Raw genomic sequence first — 21806 nt, forward strand, 5'->3', positions numbered from 1 at the left:
TCCTCGCCAACATTTGATACTGGAAGTCTTTTTCATTTTGGTCCTAGTGGCCATCCGGGGATCTCAAAGTGGACTTTTCATTCACATTTCTCTCATGATTAAGGCGCTTGAGTGTTTCCAAATGTTGATTGGCCACATATAGCCTCTTTTTACGAAGTATTTAAGTCTTTTGCTCATTTTTCTGTTTGATTTTTAATTTCTATTCATTTTTCTTTTTTTCCTTAAAATTGTTTTTTTACTTTGTTATATATACATTTTTATTGAGAGAGAGAGAGAGAGAGAGCAAGAGTGTGCATAAGCAGGGGAGAGGCAGAGGGAAAGGGGGAGAGAGAGAGAGAGAGAGAGAGAGAGAGAGAATCCCAAGCAGGCTTCATGCTCTGTGTGGAGTCCGACTCAGGGCTCGATCCCACAACCCTGGATCATGACCCCAGCTGAAATCAAGAGCTGGATGCTCAACCAGCTGAGCCACCCAGGCGCCTTATTGATTTTTCTTTTCTTTTTTTTTTTTTAATTTTTTAATCCTTATTTATTTTTGAGAGAGAGAGAGAGAGAAAGAGACAGTGTAAGCAAGAGAGGAACAGAGAGAGAGGGAGACACGGAATCCAAAGCAGGCTCCAGGCTCTGAGCGGTCAGCATAGAGCCTGGTGTGGGGCTCGAACTCATGGACCGTGAGATCATGACCTGAGCTGAAGTCGGGTGCTTAACCCACTGAGCCACTCAGGTGCCCCTGATTTTTCTTTTTGATAAGAGTTCTTTATGTATTCTGGATATTAGTCCTTTGATGGATATATGACTTGCAATAAATGAATCTGAATATTTTCAGTTATGCTAATAACTGAAAAATCCATATCCTATGTCATAGGTAGTAGGTGACTGGAAAATACGTGAAATAAAAATAAGACAATGTCATTACATTCTAGCTCAAAATCTGCTGGCAGCAAGGCTAGAGTCCTGATCCCTGTTAAGTGACTAGCAAGTGAAAAAGACGCCAAGGCGGGAAAGAATTAGAAAAGAAATAACTTTTGGAACCTACTCTGCACTAGGCACTGGGAAAGACTTCCTGGAGGAGGGGGCATGGAGCTAGAGAATGGGCGCAGGGCTGATGACAGAGAGGGAATGGCTTAGGCAGGGGTGTGGAGAGGGCTGGAGCAAGCCAGAGGACGGGGAGCCTGGGACTGGGTTAAGATCATGAAAAGTGGCTTGAATTCAGAAGGTGATGGGTCAGCATAGGTTTTGAGGATAATCCAGCGACTCAGCGCTGTTCCACCATCAGACAGGGGCCAGATCCCTGGGAATGCTGCTTCTCTTCCTGGCCCTCAGGGTTAGCAGGTGCCTCACGCAGTAAGTGCCCGCTTTGCGTTTCACAAAGACAGGCTCTATACAGCCCATCGCGCTTAATCAGCCCGGCGTTTTGGGGGCCAGCGAAAGGCGGAAGGCGGCTTGCAGGGAGGCGTGCAAGAGGGGGACAGAGTATGGGGAGGGAGGGCTTACACATGTTCCAGGGTCCTGGGAGAGTTCCCTGGGACAAGAGAGCAATTGTCCTGGGCGGGACAGGGTGGATGCGACAGAGGTGCCAAGGCCCAGCCCGGTGGTCTGAGCTCAGAGCCCCCCTCTGAGAGGGACCCCTGGGCAGGTGGAGGGCCGGAACCTCTTCCCCCTGCACCACACCTGCCTACTTCCTCGGGTTCAGGCCTCTCCTCAGCAGCTCCTCCGCATACTTTATCAGCCTCATTCCCCGGTCTTAAGGCTCAAGGATGCCCTGAAACTTGGGGCTGGGGTCTGCAGGGGGATAAGACCCTAAAGTTCTCTTGGTTGGCGCGTACAGCCGCCCAAAGGGCCCTGGATCCCTGCCTAGCACTCAAAGTGGAGAATCACCCTTTGGACAGAAGACCTCGGGCGCCCCCTATTGTCAGCCGCGCTCCCACAAGCCGCATCACGTCGTCCCTGTGGCCGACCCTGAGGCAGGGGGCCTGGAGCCATCTAGGGCTGGTTCCAGAGGCGGGGAGCCCTTGCAGGGATGGAAGTCTGACTTGCGAGATTTACCTGGACCCCAGCAGCTTCCTAACTGGTCTTCTTCCCTCCATCATCCGCCCACAGCTGGGAGAACCTCTTTAGAAGTGTATTTGTGGAGTACAAGCAGTGAACTGATACTCAGGAGGACTTGAATGGCTCTTAAAGGCATTACACGGAGCGCAAAAAGCCAATCTCGAAAGGTGCATAATTTATGATTCCATCTATAGAACTTTCTCGAAATGACATAATTAGAGAGATGGACAGCTGACAAGGTTGCCAGGCATGAGGGAAGGGGAGGCAGGGTGTGGCTGTAAAGAGGCAGCATGAGGGATTTCTTTTAAGGTGATGGAACAATTCGGTATCTTTTAATTAATTAATTAATTAATTTAATGTTTATTTTTGAGAGAGGGAGAGAGAGAGAGAGACAGTGTGAGTGGGGAAGGGGCAGAGAGAGAGAGGGAGACACAGAGTCCAAAGCAGGCTCCAGGTTCTGAGCTGTCAGCACAGAGCCCGACATGGGGCTCGAACCCACAAACCCTGAGATCATGACCTGAGCCGAAGTCAGATGCCCAACCGACTGAGCCACCCAGGGGCCCCTGATATCTTTTTTTTTAAATTTATTTATTTTTGAGAAAGAGAGAGAGTGCAAGCAGGGGAAGGGCAGAGAGAGAATCCCAAGCAGGCTCCACCCCGTCAACGCAGACCCTGATGCAGGGCTCGAACCCACAAACGGCGAGATCATGACCTGAACCGAAGTCGGACGCTTAACCGACTGAGCTACCCAGGCGCCCCGGAACAGTTCGGTTTTTTGACTGTGGTGGCGGTTATACGAATCTATACATGTGATAAGAAATGTCATGGGATTATACACAAAGACAGACGAAAAAGGAGTGCACGTAAGAAAGGAGGAAATGGAGTGAGTCTAGTTCGTCCCATGGTGCTGATCACGTTCCTGGTTTTCAGAGCACATTGCAGTTACCAAAGTTGCCACTACCACGGGGGGGGGGGGGGGGGGGAGGGGGGGAAGCAAAGTGATGGGCACACAGGACCTCTCTGTACTATTTGTGTAACTTCTTGTGAGTCATCATTCTTTGAAACGAAAAAGTTTATGAGAAGAAGAAAAAGCCCACCTGGCCTTATCATCCACCTGCCCATTTACTCAGGGCGCAACCCAGTGGCCTGTGGGGGATGGAGTCCACGAAGGGAAGTCTTTCAACTCTTTGAATAAATCAACCCCTCCTCGGAGGCTGGCGACAGCAAAAGAATATCCCCTCCCGGAAGGTGCCGGGGACGGGACCTCCCAGCCCTGATTCTACCGGATTCCGTCAATAGGTCCCCTCCTGTACCGGCCTGAAGGGGGCGCTCTTCTTCTGATGCTCTGGCCCCCAGATGGAGCCTTCCCGTAGCACTGCTGGGACTCAGGCTCAAGTCATGAAAAAACACTGCTCTGGAGCTCTCGGAAACAAAAGGGTCACAGTCCCTTGTGCCGTCCTGCCCGCCTGGTATTCTGGCTGCACGTGGAGGGACCTCAGGGCACTTCTGCCTCTGGCTGCCCCTGGGCCTGCTGCTGAGGCTCTCTTACCCCAGGACCCAGGACTATTCTCAGGCCTGAGGAATGAAGAAGATAGCAAGGCCTCCCAAATGTTCCTGTACCAGCTTCTGGGCCATGTACATTGCACCCCTCTCACTTTATAATCATAAGAAGTCTCCGAGGTGAGCATGAATGCCCTAACCTTACAGATAAGCACACTGAGGTGAACCGCGGGCCTCAGATTACTTGATAGAAAGTGACAGAGCTGGGATTTGAACTCTGGCTGTCTGCTTTTTCATGTATTGCCTCATCAACAAGTATTTATTGAACACTTGTCACGTCCCAGGCACTCTGCTGGGGCTAGGCTTACAAAGGTGAGCTTACAAAGACGATACCGAGGTTTATAGGACCACAGAGGGCAGACAGCAATAAATAATCATGGTATGTATCATAAAATGACAAGCTGAGATAAGAGAAACACGTGGGTCTCGAAGTATAACAAAGAAAGCTGACCTAGCTGGGTATTAGGAGGAGATGCCTAAGGAAAGGTTACCTGAGCAGAATGCAAAAAGATGACGGAGGCAAAGGGAAAAAGAGAACTGAAGAGAGGGTACAGCACATGCAAAGGCCCTGGGGCAGGAAAGATCATGAAACCTTTAGGAAAGGTGTAGTTGTAGTGCAGAAAGCAGGAAAGCAAGTAAGGCACAGGCCCAGCAAGTTTTTTACTGAGTGTTTACTCCGGCCAGACTCTGTTCTCAGAACCTCAAAAGTAGTATCTCATGTAATCTTCACAATTACCCTAAGAGATTGGTACTGCTATCAGCATCCCCATTTTCTAGATGAGAAGATACAGAGGGCTGAGTCAATTTCTCAGAAGCATCTAGCAGGGATATTGTGGAGCTTAGGTTTGAATCCAGACAAAGGGGATTCCAGACAAATCCAGAGCCCGTGCTCTGAACCATTGAGCTATACTGCCCCACGAGGAGAAGCTAAGGAGCCCGCAGGGGACAAACCAGGCAGAGCCCTGGAGGCCATGTTAAAGTTTGTGGTTTTTTCCTAAAATGAGCAGAAATGTTTTTAAGCAGGATGATGATATCATCAGGTTAATCAGGTTGTTATTTTTTTTAAGTTTATTTATTCTGAGAGAGAGCAAGCAGGGAAGGGGCAGAGAGAGAGAGGGAGAGAGAGTACCCCAAGCAGGCTCCGCACTTTCGGTGAAGAGGCCCCACGCAGGGCTCGATCCCATGAATCATGAAATCATGACCTGAGCCGCGGTCAAGAGTAGGTGCTTAACCAACTGAGCCATCCAGGCGCCCCTATTAGGTTTGTAATTTTAATTTTTTTTTAACATTTACTTATTTTTGAGACAGAGAGAGACAGAGCATGAACAGGGGAGGGGCAGAGAGAGAGGGAGACGCAGAATCGGAAGCAGGCTCCAGGCTCCGAGCCATCAGCCCAGAGCCCGACGCGGGGCTCGAACTCACGGACCGTGAGATCGTGACCTGAGTCGAAGTCGGACGCTTAACCAATTGAGCCACCCAGGCGCCCCTAATTTTAATTTTTTTTTAATGTTCACTTATATTTGAGAGAGAGAGAAACACACAGTGTGAGCAGGGGAGGGGCAGAGAGAGAGGGAGCGAGACACAGAATCTGAAGCGGGCTCCAGGCTCCGAGCTGTCAGCACAGAACCCAACACGGGGCTCGAACCCATGAACCTTGAGATCATGACCTGAGCTGAAGTCGGACGCTTAACTGACTGAGCCACCCAGGCGCTCCTCAGGTTTGTCATTTTAAATGAGCGTGGGTGGGGTGGGGGAAAGAGGATGTGGGAAGGGGGGGCGTTGCTGGGAGGCTGCTGCAGTGGTCCGGGCAGGAGATGTGAGCCCCCGAGACTAGGTGGGACTCTCGTTGGAGAGAAGTGGGTGGATGTGAGAGGTACAACTGACAAAACGGGGACATAGATCAGGTGTGGAGGGTGGAGAGAGGGGGAGAAAGAGCGAGAAGGCCATACCCCCAGGTTTCTGACTTGCCCAGCTTGGAGGGTCATGCAGCCATTTCACTGGGCGAGGGCTGGGTTTGGGGAAGGTCATGAATCTAGTCTGAGGACGGGCGCAGGCAGATGTCAGGTTGTTAGGGAGACACAGGGGTCTGGAGCTTCTGGGAGCAGTCAGGCCTGGGGCTATGGATGAGCGAGACCCCAATGCCGTGGGTGTGGGTCGCGTCACTCAGGGAGCGAGTACAGAGGGAGAGGAGGCGCTGGGTCCGAGGACGCTGACCTTTCCAGCTGGGCGGAAGGGAATGAGGTGCTGTGGCCGGAGTGGGAAGGCCCAGGGGGAGGTGGCGGTGTGCAAGCCGAGACCAAGAGAATGTTTCCAAGGAGGGGGTGGTCAGCAGAGATCGGTGCTCCCAAGGGAACGACTGATACGAGGAACCCCCACGTCCAGCAGTTATCGAGGTGGGATCGTTGGGAAGTTTAGGGGGCAAATTCGGGAGTCTGATGGTGTGTGGGGGTCAAAGCATGAACAAAGGCAGCAAATGGAGGGAGGAAAGAGTTGGCTGGATGTTGCAGTGGATGCCCCGGGGGGCCTAGTTCCCCAGGGGTGGCGGGGTTGATTGCTGACAGGTCCCGTCTGAGCCGCTCTCTAGGACATGCCTTGGGCTGAAGAGTCTCTTTGCCTAAATTCATGGGCCTTCCCCCCTCCCCCCTCCCAAGACGGGCCTCATCCAGCGACTGGACGACGAGGTGGTTAATAAAGGTCTGGCCCCCTTGCCACGACGTGGGACAACACTGAGGCTGTCCCAGCTCAAGAGCTGCCCTAGGGGTCGGCGGAGGCTGGGAGGGGCCTGTATCCCAGCTCAGTTTCCCCTCAGCCTGATCCTGAGGCCTTCATCCCCCACCCCCTCCCCCCACCGGGTGTGGCTCCCCAGTGAGCTTCCTTCTTTCCATTTCCTGGGGAGACCCACCTGAGACAGCAGTTCAATGAGGGGGAGAGAGAGGTGGCCAGTGATAGTGGCTACCTTCTGGAAAAGGGAGGAGATTAGCTGTGCCCTGGAGTGACGTCTGCTCTGAGGTTCCCCGGGGGCCGGGAGGCGAGGGAGGGAGGATGCGGTGAGCCAGCTGTAAGCTTTGCTGGTGGGATGTTGAGGGTTTCCATCATTTCTGTGAGGTAGAGGTGAGGCCATCTGGAGAGGGAGAGAGAGCGAGAGCGAGAGAGCCAGAGGGAGAGCGAGAGTGAGAGGAGGCGGGGAGGGCCAGAGGTTTGAGGAGAAGGAGTCTGTGGAGCAGTGGTTGCGGAAGGTGGGAGAGAACAGAAACCCTCACACGTTGCTGGGGAGAGTGTAAAATGATTCAGCCACCGTAGAAAACCGTAGTTTTGGTTCCTCCAAAAGTGAAACGTAGAGTGACCATCTGACCCAGCAAGTCCACGCCTGGGTGGGTGCCACCCCAGGGAATTAAGACGTCTGTGGTTGGTCTGAATGATTGTGTTCACCACCCCCACCCCCCACCCCTGCAATTCATAGGCCAAAGCCCTAACTCCCAATGTGGTGATACTTGGAGGTAGGGCCCAGGAGGACAGGGGGCCCCCACGATGGGATTCGTGTCCCTGTAAGGTAAGGAAGAGATGATCTCTTTCTCTCTCTGCCCATGAGCACACGGCAAGAAGGCAGCCGTCTTGCAAGCCAGGAAGGCAGCCTGATCGGAGACTTCCAGCCCCAGAGCTGTGAGAAACAGTTTCTGTTGTCCGGGCCACCCAGTCTGTGGCGTTTTGTTACGGCAGCCCACGCTGAGACGGCGTGTCCACGTAAAACCTTGGACACGAGGGCTCACAGCAGCATCATCCACAATAGCCCCAAAGTGGAAACCACCCAGATGTTCACCGATTAGTGAACGCATAAAGAAATGTAGGGGCGCCCGGGGCGGCGCAGTCGGTTAAGCGCCAGACTTCGGCTCAGGTCATGATCTCACCGTTCGAGTTCGAGCCCCCAAATCGGGCTCTCTGCTCTCAGCGCAGAGCCTGCCTCGGAGCCTCCGTCCCCCTCTCTCTCTGCCCTTCCCCCGCTCGCATGCTCTCTCGCTCTCTCTCTCAAAAGTAAATAAAATATTTAAAAAAAAAAAAAAAGGAATGTCCATCCAATGGTATTTATGTGGCCGTGAGGGGACAGGTAAACACATGCTGGCCAGCAGCCTAGTGGGGAAGCACAGTTGCAAATGCCCGGAGCCCATGTGCTGAGAGCTGGGGGGAGGGGGGAGCTGAGAGGAGGAGGAGGAAGAGGCAGGTGAAGGGGAGGAAGGCAGGGCAATTGGCTGGGTCACCCGGATGAGAGACTGAGGGGGAGGGGGACAGGAGGCAGTCAGGAGGTAGAAGACAAGGACCAGCGGGGAGGGGAAGGGGACTGGTAAGTGGAGGGCGAGGCCCAGAAGCAGGGAGAAGGGCTGCTTTCAGAGTTTTGCAGCAGGCAGGTGGCTCTCAGGGTGTGTGGGAGCCATCCTCGCGGGCGGCCGTTTGCACTTGGAACTCAGGGGAGAGGGGTCCAGGCTGGTGAGAGATTTTTGGGTGACCCACGTGCGGGCCTGGTGACTGAGTCCCCAGAAAGGAATGGATGAGGGCCCTTAGGGAGGGTGGAGCGGAGAGAGCAATGGGCTGACGGCACCCCCCCCCGCCAAGGGGTCATCGCTGTTTCCAGAGTGGGCAGAGACCCACGAGGCGGCAGGCAGAGGAGCAGCGTGCTTCGTGGGGGGACAACAGGCACTTCACGTGTCCACTTGCATGAGGACTGGGCATTGTCTGCCGGGCTTGGCAACCAGGCGGGCACTGGTTTTTTTCTGGGGCAGCTTCAGGGGCAGATGCCCGGCTATAGCAGGATCTGGAGCATCTGCTCAGAGGGGGCAGGCTGGGGAGAGAGCCCTCAGTGACAGCTCTTATCAGTGGTGCTACTGTCCCTTATTTTTAGGTCTGTCTCCCAACCAGCTGGTGCTTCAAGAGGGCAGCTACTATTTTTATGTATCTTTCTTTGTGTCCCCAGACACAACCCAATTCGTTCCAAATATATTCCGGGAGCACCTGCCGTGCTCCCGTGCCCTGTGCGGGGTGTTGAGGATTTATGGCGGGTGTTGAAGCTCCGGGCAGGGCTCTGTCACCAAGCTGCCATGTGACCTCAGGTGAGTTAGGACATCATCTCTCTAGGAGTTTCCTCACTGGCAGTGGGTGATTTCTGAAGCTCCTCCCGATGACTGATTCTGGAAATTCTCTGCCTGCTGCTACCTTGTCTGCTCACCAAGGCGTCGACAGGGTCAGGAGCCCGGGGTGGGGTGAGGATGGTCAGGAGAGCGGATGCTTCCCAAGACCTCCCTGCCCAAGGGTCCTCCTGCCACAGCCCCTTCCCCCCCCCCCCCCGCCCCTGCTCTTTTCACAGGCACACCCTGTCTCCTGCCCGCCTTTCCTGCGTCACCTCTCACACATGCTCACTGGTTGTATGGGCTCTAGTCACAATGGTCTTTTCAGATTTTTTAAAAGTTTATTTGGGGAGGGGGGCAGAGAGAAAGGGAGAGAGAGAGAATCCCAAGTAGGATCTGTGCTGTCAGCACAGAGCCTGACGTGGGGCTCAAACCCTCCAACCGGGAGATTCTGACCTGAGCTGAAGTCAAGACGCTTAGCTGACTGAGCCACCCAGGCACCCCCGTCTTTTCAGATTTTGTTCTCTCCACAAGCCTTCTTGCCTCAGAGCCTTTGCACATGCTGTTCCTCTGGCTGGACACCCTTCCCTAAAGTCCTCATCTTGTTGACGTCTCTTGATTCTTTTTTTTTTTTTAACATTTTATTTATTTTTGAGACAGAGAGAGACAGAGCATGAATGGGGGAGGGGCAGAGAGAGAGGGAGACACAGAATCGGAAGCAGGCTCCAGGCTCTGAGCCATCAGCCCAGAGCCCGACGTGGGGCTCGAACTCACGGACCGCGAGATCGTGACCTGAGCTGAAGTCGGATGCTTAACCGACTGAGCCACCCAGGCGCCCCAGACGTCTCTTGATTCTTTAGTGCTTAGCTCAAATGGGGCTTCTACAGAAGCATCTCAGGCTCCTGAGGGACAGCCACTCCCGAGTGACACACCTTTAGGGCACCCTGCATTTTTTCTTAGCTTTTGTACACAGTAATGTAACCACGTAATCAGTTGTTTAACCTCTGTTTAGTTCTGTCCTTAGGCCTGGGTGAGAGGAATCCTTGCCCTGCTGTGGATCCTCTGCTTTAGAAGGTTCTACTCTTGACCCCCTTTCTCTCTCCCCACAGGATGAGGAATCTGTGGGACCCCTTGGAGCCCAGGCCCTTCCCTTTGGACCCTGCTCCCGATATGCAAGACCCCAGAATTCCCTGCCCAAGTGGCCCCAGGCCCATTCCCTTAAGGGTGGACCATGCGGGTGGCCACAGGACAGCAGGAGCCAGCTCTTCTCGTGCCAACACACCCGGGCACAGAACTCAGAAGAGTCACAGAAGTTTACATTGGAACCTGGTCATTAGGTCATTATGAACATGTATTTACCAAAGTAGGAGAATAGAACATATTTTTATTTAACAGTTATATCTTGATTTGTAACTTTACAATATTTCGATGCATGGGGTGAGGCCTCCGTTTGTACTCTTGTCCCGGCCCTGCTGGCATGTGAGGTGGGCTTGGGTCGGCCACCGGGCCAGGTGCTCCACCAGAGCGGTGGCGTGGGTGGCACCCCCCGCCCCAGCACGCAGTGCCCGGCGCGGAGGAGCAGACAATAAATATTGGCTGTGAGAAACTGAGACGATCCGGGTGAAATGCTTGGCGTGGCGCAAATGTCAATAAATATCTGTTCCTATTGTTTGTCGAAGAAATGAACCGTAGCTGGGGAGGGGGGTGGAGGGTGGGGCGAGACCCACAAACTGAGGTGGTTTGTGTATGAGGAGGGAGAGGGCATTGCTGCCCCTGGGGCTCACGCTCCCTTTCCAGAGGCTGTACCCCCCTTCCCCCAACCCTGCAGGCCTCTCCCAGCTCTTTATGACCAGGTGGGCGCCAGGCAGGCGTGCCGGGCGGCCAGGGTGCTGAGAGGGGCTGGGGACCCCTTGCCAGTGCTAATTCCCCCTCCCCCAGCTGGGGCGGGTTTCCCCTCTGCGCTGAGGGTCTCCCAAGGCCCAGACACAACCTACCTTCATTTCTTTTGCTTTCCCCGTAAGCCCACGATGGGGTTTGGAGGAGAGGGATAGTTTGGAGGAAAGGGCCTCCTAGGAGGCTGTGCTGTGCTGCGAGAGGAGCCTGAGCTGGGCAGTCCGACCCATCACCCCCACGGGACCCTGAACAAGTCACTTTGCCTCTGCCTCGGTTTCTTCATTTGTAAAACGGGACTGTGTGTGGAAACGGTGCATGGCAGGTGGCCAGCGCAGGGTATGCGCTTAGCGAATATGGAGAACCCTTGCTCAGAACACGAGTGGATCAGGGAGGGCAGAGGCCTGGATCAGGAAAGCAGATGAAAATGGCCCACAGTCAGCCACTGAGAGTCAGGCAGGAGCTGCGCCTGAGGCAAGGCAGGGCAGCGGGGAAGGAAGGAAGGTGTATGTTGTTGCTTCATGACCCACACAGGGCTGGGGCCCCACAGGGAGGGTGTCCTTGAAGGCCTGACCAGGTGCAGGCCTGAAAAAGCTGAGAAGCCCCTCATCCCAAGTCCTCCCCCGGGGCATGGCCCATCTGGGAAATCAAACTCACCCCCACAATTCTCTCTCTCTCTCTCTCTTACACACACACACACACACACACACACACACACAGTAGGTGTCTATGTAATAAAGAACCGAACCCAAAGAAGCCCCAAACAAGACAGGCCAGGGCGGTGGGGGGGGGGGGGGGGGTGCGGGGGGGAATCACATTTTGCAAACTGCCCACCAGGGGTCACCATACTGCACCCAGTGGCGCAGATTTCACATCCGCCTGCGGACCGATGGGAGGCGGAGGGTCTCACAGATAAGAGTTTGGCCAAGCGGCCTCCAACCGTCCAGCTTCTGAGGTGGGACCACTGTCGCGGTCCCCAGTCCCAGGTCCGCAGCGCCAGCGTCGGGGGTGAGGGTGGGGTCGGCTGTCAGTGCGGCCGGAAGATGTCTGAACACCGCTGCAGGATGAGCTCCACCACCTGACTCTGGAACACCATGGTCATGGGCATGCTGGTTTCCTCAGTCTCGGGCCGCAGCAGCGTGGGCCCGAACACTATGGCCACGCTCTGCACGGACATGCGGTTCTGATCGCCGTGCTCGATCACCCTGCGGGGGGGGAGTGGGGCGGGGAGGGAGGCCATCAGGGCCCAGAGCTGGAGGGGGCGCGGGGGGGGGGGGGGGTCCGCCAGCACCTGCCTCCCCGTTTCCGCGCGGCTGGCCGGCTCACCGGCACAGGTGCTGAAAGAGCAGCCGCAGCGTGTCGTGGTTGGGGGCGGGCAGCGAGCGCACCAGGTCCCGCACACGGCGGCTGCGCTGGGCCTGGTCCGGCAGCTCTAGGGAAGGGAGGGTCGGCTCGGCCAGGGGAACGGAGGGGCTGAGTCCCAGTGGGGAGAGTGGGGGCGGGGTCCAGCCAAGGGGGTGCCCGAGGCAGGCCGGCCCCACCCCAACCCCGTCCCCCCCACCTCCCCCAGGCGCTCACTGATGGCCTCGATGAACTGGCGGAAGTGCGAGAAGGGAAAGAGGGGCTCCGGCAGCTCTCGAAAGAAGAGCTTCAGGGCGCCGGTGATCACGTGGACGTCCTCCCAGCGCCCGTCCTCCAGGTCCAGGCGCTCATCTGCCACACGGCGATGGGGGAAGGAAGGTTGGGGGCGGGGGGAGGAAGAGGCGGTTAGCGCCCCTTTGCGCCTTCAGGCCCTGGGGTCGGGGACGGAGGACGGGCCTCACCGTGGTCCACCTTATAGCGCAGCTTCTGGATGGTGGCCAGGTTTCCACTGATGCGGTACAGGCCGTCGATGTCCAGCCCTGGGGCAGACGGAGGCGCTGACCTCGGGTTTGGCGGGATGGGTCTAAAGCTCCCGCTATGGCTCCTACCCAGGGGCTCCCGTCCTCCCTCCGCCGCCCTGCGCCCGCCCAGGGCTCTCCGCCAAGCGGCCCCGGAGGGAGGCCTCCGGGCGCCGCGCGTACCCCGGGCCTCGACGGTGCGGATGCACTGCTGTACGAAGCGCGGCACCGAGCTCCTCTCGCGTTCACACAGCGCGGCCAGCGCGCAGCCGAACACCTGGTCTGGGGGAGAGGCCCGTCAGCGCTGCCCGGCCCCCCAGCCGCCGGCGCCGCGCTCGCCGGCTCCCTCCCGTACCTTTGATGTAGCCCTTCTCCCGCAGCGACTGCAGCGTGGGCCGCCTCAGCAGGAACTTGCGGAGCTTGTGCCGGACCTTGCTCAGGTCGCTCTCCGCGGTGGCTGCGCCTGGGCACGGGCATGCGGGGCCGAGTCGCTCGGTGGCGCCGGGACTGGCCGGGTGGGTCGTCCCCTGTTCCCCACCCCCTGCCCCCAGGAGACGCCCTCCGCCCCCCCCACCCCCCGCGCGCACCTGCAGTGGGCCGCGCCTCACCCTCCAGCCAGCTTCCCAGGCGCTCCCTGGACCCGAAGTCCGCGTTGCTGCTCTCGCTTTCTTCCTCCGGGGGCAGGTCTGCGGACTGGAATCACGGGGCCTCAGAGTGGCACGGGGCCTCAGAGTGGCAGAGCCCGGTGCCAGCGGGAGGTCCATCTGGGCTGGGGCGGGGACCCCGACGCCCCTCCCAGCGGCCCTGGTGACTCCCAGGCAGAGTGCACTGTTCCCTTCCCCGGTTAACCTCCCCTGACCTCCTTCCACCAGGGGAATCTCAGAAACTTCACCTCCCTTGGCTGCTTGGAAGCCCTTCAGCTGTTGGAGACAGTTATCCTGTTCTCTCCCACTCTTTCTTATCCTGGCCCCCCTTTCCCGTATTTTCCTAGCTCCTCTGTGCACACTCCACTAGGTTAGCATTCCTCAGTATGTGGCTCCTGGTTCTGAACTTGCAGTTCCAGCTGAGGCCTCAGCACTGCCCACAACTGCACCAGCATCACCGCCCTAGATCTGGATTCCTACCTCTAGTAATACAGCCAAATTCTGTACCCCCTGCTGGCTCCTAGGGAAACGAGGGTCAAAAGGCCCCAGGTTGTTCCCAGGTGAATAGCTGTCAGAGGAGGTCTGTCCTGACTCTATGTAATTAATTTTTTGAACCTAAAAAAATAGTCGACTCTTCTTTAACTTTAAAATTTTAATGGCTTAAAATTTTATCTTGTGGTTTTAGCCTGTCGTTCTAGTACAGAGGCTCTTTCTTGGGTACTTACTTTTCTTCCAGCCTCCCTTGAAACAGGACATTCCTCTAGGCTCTGTCTCCACCCCTAGGAGAACCCTCCTGCAGGGCCAACCCCTGCAACCCCACAGGCTGGATTTGCCTACTTATGAGAGACTATTTCTTCGGCGGCCCATCTGCAGGGAGGGACATTTATCCTCAGATGCCCGACTCACAGTGGGCCCAGCTGCTCTGTGTAACGGCCGACCCACCAGCCCCAGAGGCCCCCGGGCTCTGCTTACCAGCTCCTGGATGCCCTCACCGATGGCCTTGTGCCAGGTGCTGATAATGGCCTCTGAGTCGTGCTGGATCAGGTACTCTGAGCCATCTCGGCTCCGTAGCTGGAGAGACACAAGTCACTCAGTCATCTCTGGTTCCCTGGGCCTACCCCGGAGCAAGGCCTTAGCGGGGGGAGGGGGCGGCAGAGAAATGGTGGACATGGTCTGTCCTTGTCCCCAGGAACTGAAGGCATAATAGAGCAAGGGCCTCACCCCGGGGGCCGAGGCATTCCACTTTGGAATGCCTTATGCAGTAAGTGACAGCATATCTGTTACAGATGGGCAGACCAGGGGCCTCTCAAAACAACATCCATTCATATCTGAAAGTTTCATACAGAAGGAAAGGCTATATTGTACGTATACGTAGCAACAGATTTCACAAAACGTTCATCCTGTTGAATGCACAGGCAAGCTGAGCTGCCCCAAACTAGCTGTTTTTGGAGGACTATTACTGAAGTTTCCTGTGGCTCTGGAGTGACAAGGAAGACTGACTGTGAAAATTTGCCCGGCTCATCTACCTTGGCCATGATATAGAATCTGGGGCTGTCTCTTGAGAAAAATCCTAGAGGAGCCTGCAGGCCACCCCTGAATGGAGGGAGGATGGCCACCTGCGGCCAAGAAGCAGAAGCAGGGGGCTCCTCCGCTTCCGTTCAAGACTGTCAGCCTTTCCAACAGCTTGAATAACTTCCACAAGTACCATCTGCCTTCCAGTTCTTGCCAGAAAAGACAGCTCAGAAGCATTTATTCAGAAGCTTTCATCAAAAGCCAAGTCAGAGGGATGACATTTATAGAGCACTGGTTGAAGGACGTCCCTTTAGGTCAGGGAAGGGACATGCACAGCAAAGTGACGTTCTCCGGTCTGGCACCCGGGACAGACATTGCTAATTGGTCACAGCACTTGACGCTGCTAAGCCTGGAGAAGGCTCCAGACGGACTGACTGAGCAGAGTAGCTCATGAGATCAAACTGGTTTTCCAAGCCTGCTCTGTGGATAAAACTGGTTCTAGAACTGCACGAAGCTTGATGAAAACTACATGCTCAAGTGCCTTGCAGAACTGCATTTTCTGAGCTGAATGGTAAGGTTATGCTCGTGGCTTTTCTCATGTTACCTGAAGCAGCTAAACTAGAATGGAGCTGCACACTAAAAATTGCTTCGGGAGCTAAGGGTTAGGGGGAGCGCCTGGGTGGCTCAGTTGGTTAAGTGTCTGACTCTTGATCTCTGCTCAGGTCACGATCTCACAGTTTGTGAGTTCGAGCCCCGCGTCGGAGCTCTGTGCTGACAGCTCGGAGCCTGTGATTCTCTCTCTCCCTCTCCCTTTCCCTCTGCCTCTTCCCCACTCACACACATGTGCACGCTCTCTCTCTCTCTCCAAATAAATAAATTAAATTAAAAAAAAAAAAAAAAAGAGCTGGGGCACCTGGGTGGCTCAGTCAGTTGCATGTCCAACTTCAGCTCAGGTCATGATCTCGCGGTTCATGATTCGAGCCCTGCATCGGGCTTGCTGCTATCACCCTGTCAGCTCAGGGCCCACTTCAGGTCCTCTGTCCGCGCCCCCGCCCCCCGCCTCTCCCCCACTCTCTCTCTTGAAAATTAAATAAAATATTAAAAAAAAAAGAGCTAAGGGTTAAGAAAGAGCTTTGATTTCCCTCAAAGTTGGGGAAAGCCCCCCTCCCTCATCAATAAGAACTATGTAATTTTTTTTTTTTTTTAACAACAACTTAGCACCTGTGCATCAGCTGCCTCCTGATGCCTCTCCACACTGACCCCTTCCTCTGACTTGTTGTGGCTGGTGCTGGCTTCTCAGTGGATTTTACCAGCTCACCACACGTGTTCTTGTTGTGAGCTGCCTCAGAACTTTTGGGGACGGAGGTGAGGGTAAAGGCAGTTTCAAAGCAAGACCACATGTGGGCAGTGGAATGTGTGGTACCATAAGGGTCCTTGCCTGGGCCCCACGTGGCCTCTGTCTTCCTGCTAGGGGAGCCTGGGAAACTGAGGACCCAGCATATTCACTGAGGACCCAGTTCAGCTGGAAGCTGGGCTCTGATCAGCCAGAGCAGGTTTCCAGCCTAAGTGAGTAGTGGGGGACAGGGAGTCTCCTGTCTGGGATGAGGGCCGCCTTTCTAGGCATGAGTTTCATTCCGCAGAGACCCCTGCTTCTCAACACCCTCTAGAGCCAAGAACTTGAACCCAGTTCCTGGAGAGGGAACTGCAGAATCCGTGATGCCAGAAACGCTGTGGGCGGATGCCTGGGGTGGGGGCAACTTTGGCTTTGAGCCCTGAGAATTCCATTCCCACTCTCCCCAGGTCCCCCTTCTTGAGGCTTGCCTAATGAGGGTCTCAAGCCATCAGTAAGCCCCTTCTCCTTCTCCCAACCCCTATCACTCACCTCCAGCACATTCTTCCTGCTAGATTTGTCTTTGGGGGCCCAGGAGAGAGAGGCCCCCCTCAGATCCACTGTGTACTCAGGGGTGGAGAGCTTGAGAGGCTGCCTCTGTGGGAGAGGGGAGAAGGATTGGGGGGAGCACAGTTACCAGGAGCCCTCAGCTCAGACAGGCCTGCCAGGGCTCCTGGCTCCAGGGACAGGATGGGGAAAGCAGGCCCAGGGGTTCCTAGAACCTAGAGATCCTGGACTGGCTGGTCCTTTGCTGCCTGCTCACCCAGGAGGAGAGGAGAAAGGAGCACAGCTCTCATCCCCAGGAGCAGGTGTGCCCAGTCCCCAGTCTGCCTGCCCACCAGGCTGGGGAGGCCACCCTCAAGGACTGCTCCCCATGCCCAGGGTGGCTGGAAGCACTTGTCGTGGGCTGAATCTGCTGTCGTCACCCCCTGCCAAGGCCGAGCTCCGTTGGCACTCATATTCCACCGTCTCAGACCTAGCCTTAGACAAGCCAGATCAGGTAAAGAGCCGCAGGAATCAGAAGCAGATGGGATGGTCCCTGTCCCGGGGCCTGGGCCTTACCAGGCCGCCTGCAGCTGAGGCCTTGGAGTCCTTGAAGAACGTCAGGATGCCACCCTCCAGCACCGTCCAGGAGGTGCTCCAGTGCTTCTTCCTAGGTGGGGGTGGGGAAGTGGGGGGTGGCCAAGCTTGCACTGGGCCCTGGGCTGAGGCCCCCTTCCACCCACAGGAGCGGGGCGCAGAGCTTAAGAACACAGCTCAGCTTGGGGTACCCAACTGTGAGGGCTGGACTCCCAGTTCTAACACGTGGTGGCCAAGGGACCCCGGAGAAGTCACTATCTCTCAGTGCCTCAGTGTGTCCTCACGGGACCTCTTAGAACGTTGCTATGAAGATTAACAAGAGCCTGCCGTATGGAACTGACTCTTCATCTCGGGGCTGTGAGTTCGAGCCCCACATTTGCTGTAGAGATTGCTTATATAAATAAACTTAAAAAAAAAAATAAAAGCCTCGATATGGGATGTGCTCAGTAAATGTCATCTTAATTACAGCCTGCCCTGCCCTAGTCTGAACGCAGACAGGCTCTCACCGGAGCCGCTTTCCTTTGTCCACTGTCTTGGTGCGATGCAGCACACCGGCCTTGTCCAGGGTCTTGATCTTAGAAAGACAAGGGGAAAGAGGAGGGGGTTAAGGGGCTGAGCCACAGGGCAGGCAGGGGCTAGTCTCCCCAAGAGCCGGCAACTCCTTCCAGGCGGGGCCTGAGTCATCACTGACCCCTTTCTGCTGCTGCTGCTGGTGGGGTGCCTGCTCCCACCCCAGCAGGAGAGATTTCCTCCCGGCTCCCAACCTCACCCAAACCTGGGCCCAGGATGACCCAGATCCAGGTTCATTCAGCTCAGGCTAGTGCCGGGGCCTATGGAGGTGACATGCCCAACCCCGTTCCAGGCCCCATGACCACCAGGAAGCCCCGATTTCTTCTGCTAGGGGCCTACATGCTCTTTCCTTTACCTTCTCCTCAGGGGGGCTGGCCTGGGCTGGGGTCTCACTGTCCTGGCTGGATTTGCAGATGCTTCGAGGGGCAGGGACAGGAACCTGGGGAGAAAGACAGTGTCAGGTATAATGCCCTCCCTTCTCCCCAGGACTCTCGCTTTCCCAGTTAGTTACCTGGGGCAGCTCCCACTGAACCGAGTCGTCATCTGGGTTGTAGAAGTAGGGCTTCCCGTGTTCGTCCTCCAGCCTCATCCACTGTGGGGAGAGGGATGGTCAGGGCTCCAAGCCCGGCTAATGGGAGGGGAGGAAAAGTTTCCCAATATAGCCCCCAGGAGTCCGGAGGGTCAGGTGCAGAAGACGGGGGTGGGGGGGGGTGTGGAGGTCTTGGAGCTTGCTCAGGAGCTGCAGTTCATGGTGTTAAGGGGAGCTCCTGGTGAGGAAGAGCTGAAGAAGTGACCCAGGGGCTGTCTGCGCCCATCTGCCCGCTGCCCCTACCTGCTCCTGGGTGAAGTGGTTGGTGTAGAGCGTCTGCCCCTCGGGGCTCACGTGGCATGACCAGCCGGGGGGCGTGGCCAAGGGAGAGGCGGACCGTGGCTCACTGAAAGAGCCCACGGGGGAATAGTCCTCCTCGGGGTAACTGGTCAGCGACTCGGGGTAGTCCGTCTCAGGCGTAGGGGGCTGCAGGGTACAGAAAACGGAGTCAGAGGGTCTCAGAGCCAGTACAGACCCCTGGCCCCGCCCCCTCAGGCCAGGCCACGTCCCCTCACCAGCAGGCTAGGAGCTGCGGGGAGCAGGAGGTGGGGTCTGAGACCCTCAGAGCTACTCCGCCTTGGCCCCGCCCCCTCCCTTATCCAGGGGTCCCTTAAAGCCACCCGCCCACCCCGGCCAGGCCCCGCCCCCTCCCTCATTCTCGGGGGTCGTGGGCAGCAAGGGGCGGGGGGCAGAGGCCCAAAGAGACCCCGCCCACCACCGGCCAGGCCCCGCCCCCTCCCTCGTTCTCGGGGGCTGCGGGCAGCAAGAGGCGGGGACACAGGCCCAAAGAGACCCCGCCCACCCGGGCCAGGCTCCGCCCCCTCACCCTCTGGTCCCTGGGGCTGAGCGGGCTCAGTCCCGGCTGCATCTCCAGGTCGTCCTCGGGCTCGTCGTCGGGCTCGTCCTCCCAGACGGCCTCGCCCGTCAGCGGGTTGTAGAAGAACACCCTGCGGCTCTCCTCATCCCAGTACTGGCCCCAGTCTGTCTCGAGGCTCTCGCGGCTGCCCACCGAGGTCGGGGAGGTGGCCGGGCTGGAGGCGCCCTCAGCAGCCTCGAAGGGCGACTCCCAGGTGGTCACGCCCGTGTCCGGGTTGTAGTAGTAGGGGCGCCCGGTGCCCGCGTCCGTGTGCGTCTCCCACGCCTGGGGGCGGGGGGCCGCGGTAGCGCCGGGCGAAGTGGCGGGAGGCTGCCGCTCTACGTTCGCGTACACGGGCTCCGAGGGGTCGTCCACCTGTGGGAGGAGGGAGGGGACGTGACCTTCAGGGCATCTCCGGAGTCAGACAGTCCCGATTCGGCCACTTGCCATCTGGGTGACCTTTGGCAAGTCAGAGCACACCCCCTCCCCATCCCGCCGCGTCTGTTCCGCCGGCTGCCCGGTCCGGAAATTGTAGTGAAGAGAGAATGAGGAAATATTCTTTTTTTTTTTTTTTTTTATGTTTTTATTTATTTTTGAAGGAGAGAGAGCATGAGTGGGGGGGAGGAACAGAGAGAGAGGGAGACACAGAATCCGAAGCAGGCTCCAGGCTCCAAGCTGTCAGCACAGAGTCCGATGCCGGGCTCAAACTCATGAACCTGTGATCATGACCTGAGCCGAAGTCGGACGCTTAACCGACTGAGCCAGCCAGGCGCCCCAAGAATGAGGAAATATTCTTGAAAGTGCATTGTAAAGTATGCATTGTAAAGTATGAGGTGTCCCAGAGGCCTAGGGCAGTTACATTATTTATTAACAATAATAAAATATCGATAACTGAGTTCTCCCGGCTGTGCACTCAGTGTGCACTAGACGGGGGGGGGGGGGGGGGGGAGAGCGCGAATCAACCGGTTGGGCAGGAATAGAGACATGGCCTCAGACCCATTCCTTTTCCTCTCCCATTCAGGTCACACAGGGGCAGGGCCCTGCTGCATTCTACAGCCCCCACCCCTTCTTCCTTCCTGGCCCAGAAAGATCCGGGACTGGAATCAGTACTGCCTCTGGATCTGAGACTGGAACTTCCTGAATGTGGGTTTTGCAGTCCTCGGAACCAGTTGCAGAGAAGGGAAAGAGAGGGGAGAGCCAGATGGGAGGGAGGAAGGAGGAGCAACGAAAGGTGAGGCCCTCTTCCCCCTCCAAAGAAAAGTGAGGTGGGCTGGAAGCTCCCTTCACACAGAATGTAAGTCAGGGCATGCTTAACACCCTTACCGCTCTCTGCCACCTGCAGGGCAAAGTCTGTCACACCTGCCTGCCTTCCGTCTGATTTCCTGCCATTCCTGGCCCTTTGCCTTGAACTTTACGCTCCAGTAGCCCTAACATGCAGTTGCTGGAGGTCCCGCCCTCTCTCCTGTGTCTTTTATCACAGCCTGCCTAGGCCCATCCCTGCCCCTTTCTCACTTGGCAGACTCAGGACTCAGCTCAGGTGTCAGGTTCAAGGCCCTTCCTGAGCTTCCTCTCATGTGCTCACCACAGCCTAGCACCCTCAGCCCACCGGAGAGATAGATAGCGACATTATTAAACCCCAGGCCGCAGAGTAGCACAAGATTAATACTGTTTTCTAAGAACATATAATGCTATGAGGGAAATGCACATTTCAACACGGTAAACAGCAGATAGTTCCAGTTATGTGTTTTCAGAAACCCTCCAAAATGCTCACAGAGGTTATCTCTGGGCAGTGTAATTATAGGGATTGGGTTTGTTTTTATTTGTTTCTTTAAACTTTTCTCTTTTCTTCTTTAAGCTTTTCTCAAAATTTTGTATAATAACCACCCCCCCACCCCCACCCCCCGCTCCTTTTCTAATCACAGAAGTTCCTCTGTTGCTGTGATGCCTTCACTGAACTGTAAACTCCCCAAGAGGGGAAGCAAGTCCTGTCAAGGCGGCCTCTCCCCAGGCCTTAGGTAGGTGCCTAAAAATCCATTCATTTGTCCCACGAAGGTTCACCTGTTCCGTGCGGCCCTGTCCTAGGCACTGGGAATGCAGCAGTGAACAAATGGACCCAAATCCCTATTGAGCAGCTCGGGTAAATGGCCGGGGAGTGGGGAGGGAGCCGAGCAGGGTTCTGAGTGAAATGCACAGCACGTCAGGGATGATTACTGCTAACACAGGAGACAGTGTTGCCGTCTGAGAGCACCCGGTGGCAGGTCCCAGGCACGGAGGGAGGAGGAAGAGTTGGATACATCAGTTCCTCACTCCTCTCCCTCACCCCAGAAGCCCTTGTGTGGCTGAGACGGGACCCTCCACCCCACTTCTCCTTTCGCTGTGCCCACTGCAGCCCTCCTGGGCAACCTGGATTCCACCCACACCCGCCCACTGACCCTCCCCCCACATACAAAAGGCATCTTCCTATCACTGTACTTTCGCTCCAGTCGGTCCCCCAGCCTAGAACATTCCCTGCCTACCCAAATCCTGCTCCTCTGCTGGTCCCCAGCTCCAAACATCCTGGGGAGCCGGGCTCCATTTACGGCCTGGTGGCGTTCTGCTCTGCTGGCCAGTTCATCGTCCACCCATCTGCCTACCTCCTCTGACCCCAAAAGGCAGGAGGTTTTTGAGAGCAGGAC

General features: G+C 56.4%; 1 protein-coding gene across 3 annotated transcripts in view; it reads right to left on the minus strand.

The window, feature by feature from the left end:
- Positions 1-11399: 11399 nt before the first annotated feature.
- The window catches only part of ARHGAP27 (Rho GTPase activating protein 27), a 30176-nt gene continuing 19769 nt past the window's right edge, over positions 11400-21806 (minus strand). For 2 of the 3 annotated variants that reach the window (XM_042967905.1, XM_042967907.1), the window contains 15 exons: positions 19102-19506; positions 18519-18701; positions 18198-18278; positions 18042-18125; positions 17623-17690; positions 17099-17189; positions 16529-16633; positions 14107-14205; positions 13078-13183; positions 12846-12953; positions 12674-12772; positions 12434-12511; positions 12189-12323; positions 11937-12042; positions 11400-11815 (listed from right to left, as the gene is read on the minus strand). In XM_042967905.1, the coding sequence (XP_042823839.1) occupies positions 11638-11815; positions 11937-12042; positions 12189-12323; positions 12434-12511; positions 12674-12772; positions 12846-12953; positions 13078-13183; positions 14107-14205; positions 16529-16633; positions 17099-17189; positions 17623-17690; positions 18042-18125; positions 18198-18278; positions 18519-18701; positions 19102-19506 (1926 nt within the window). In that variant the 3' untranslated portion in view covers positions 11400-11637. The remainder of the gene's footprint in view (positions 11816-11936; positions 12043-12188; positions 12324-12433; positions 12512-12673; positions 12773-12845; positions 12954-13077; positions 13184-14106; positions 14206-16528; positions 16634-17098; positions 17190-17622; positions 17691-18041; positions 18126-18197; positions 18279-18518; positions 18702-19101; positions 19507-21806) is intronic. The other variant, XM_042967906.1, reaches the window with a different exon arrangement.

Source organism: Panthera tigris, chromosome E1 (genome assembly GCF_018350195.1).
Source record: "Panthera tigris isolate Pti1 chromosome E1, P.tigris_Pti1_mat1.1, whole genome shotgun sequence".
In the NCBI taxonomy this organism is placed as follows: Eukaryota; Metazoa; Chordata; class Mammalia; order Carnivora; family Felidae; genus Panthera; species Panthera tigris.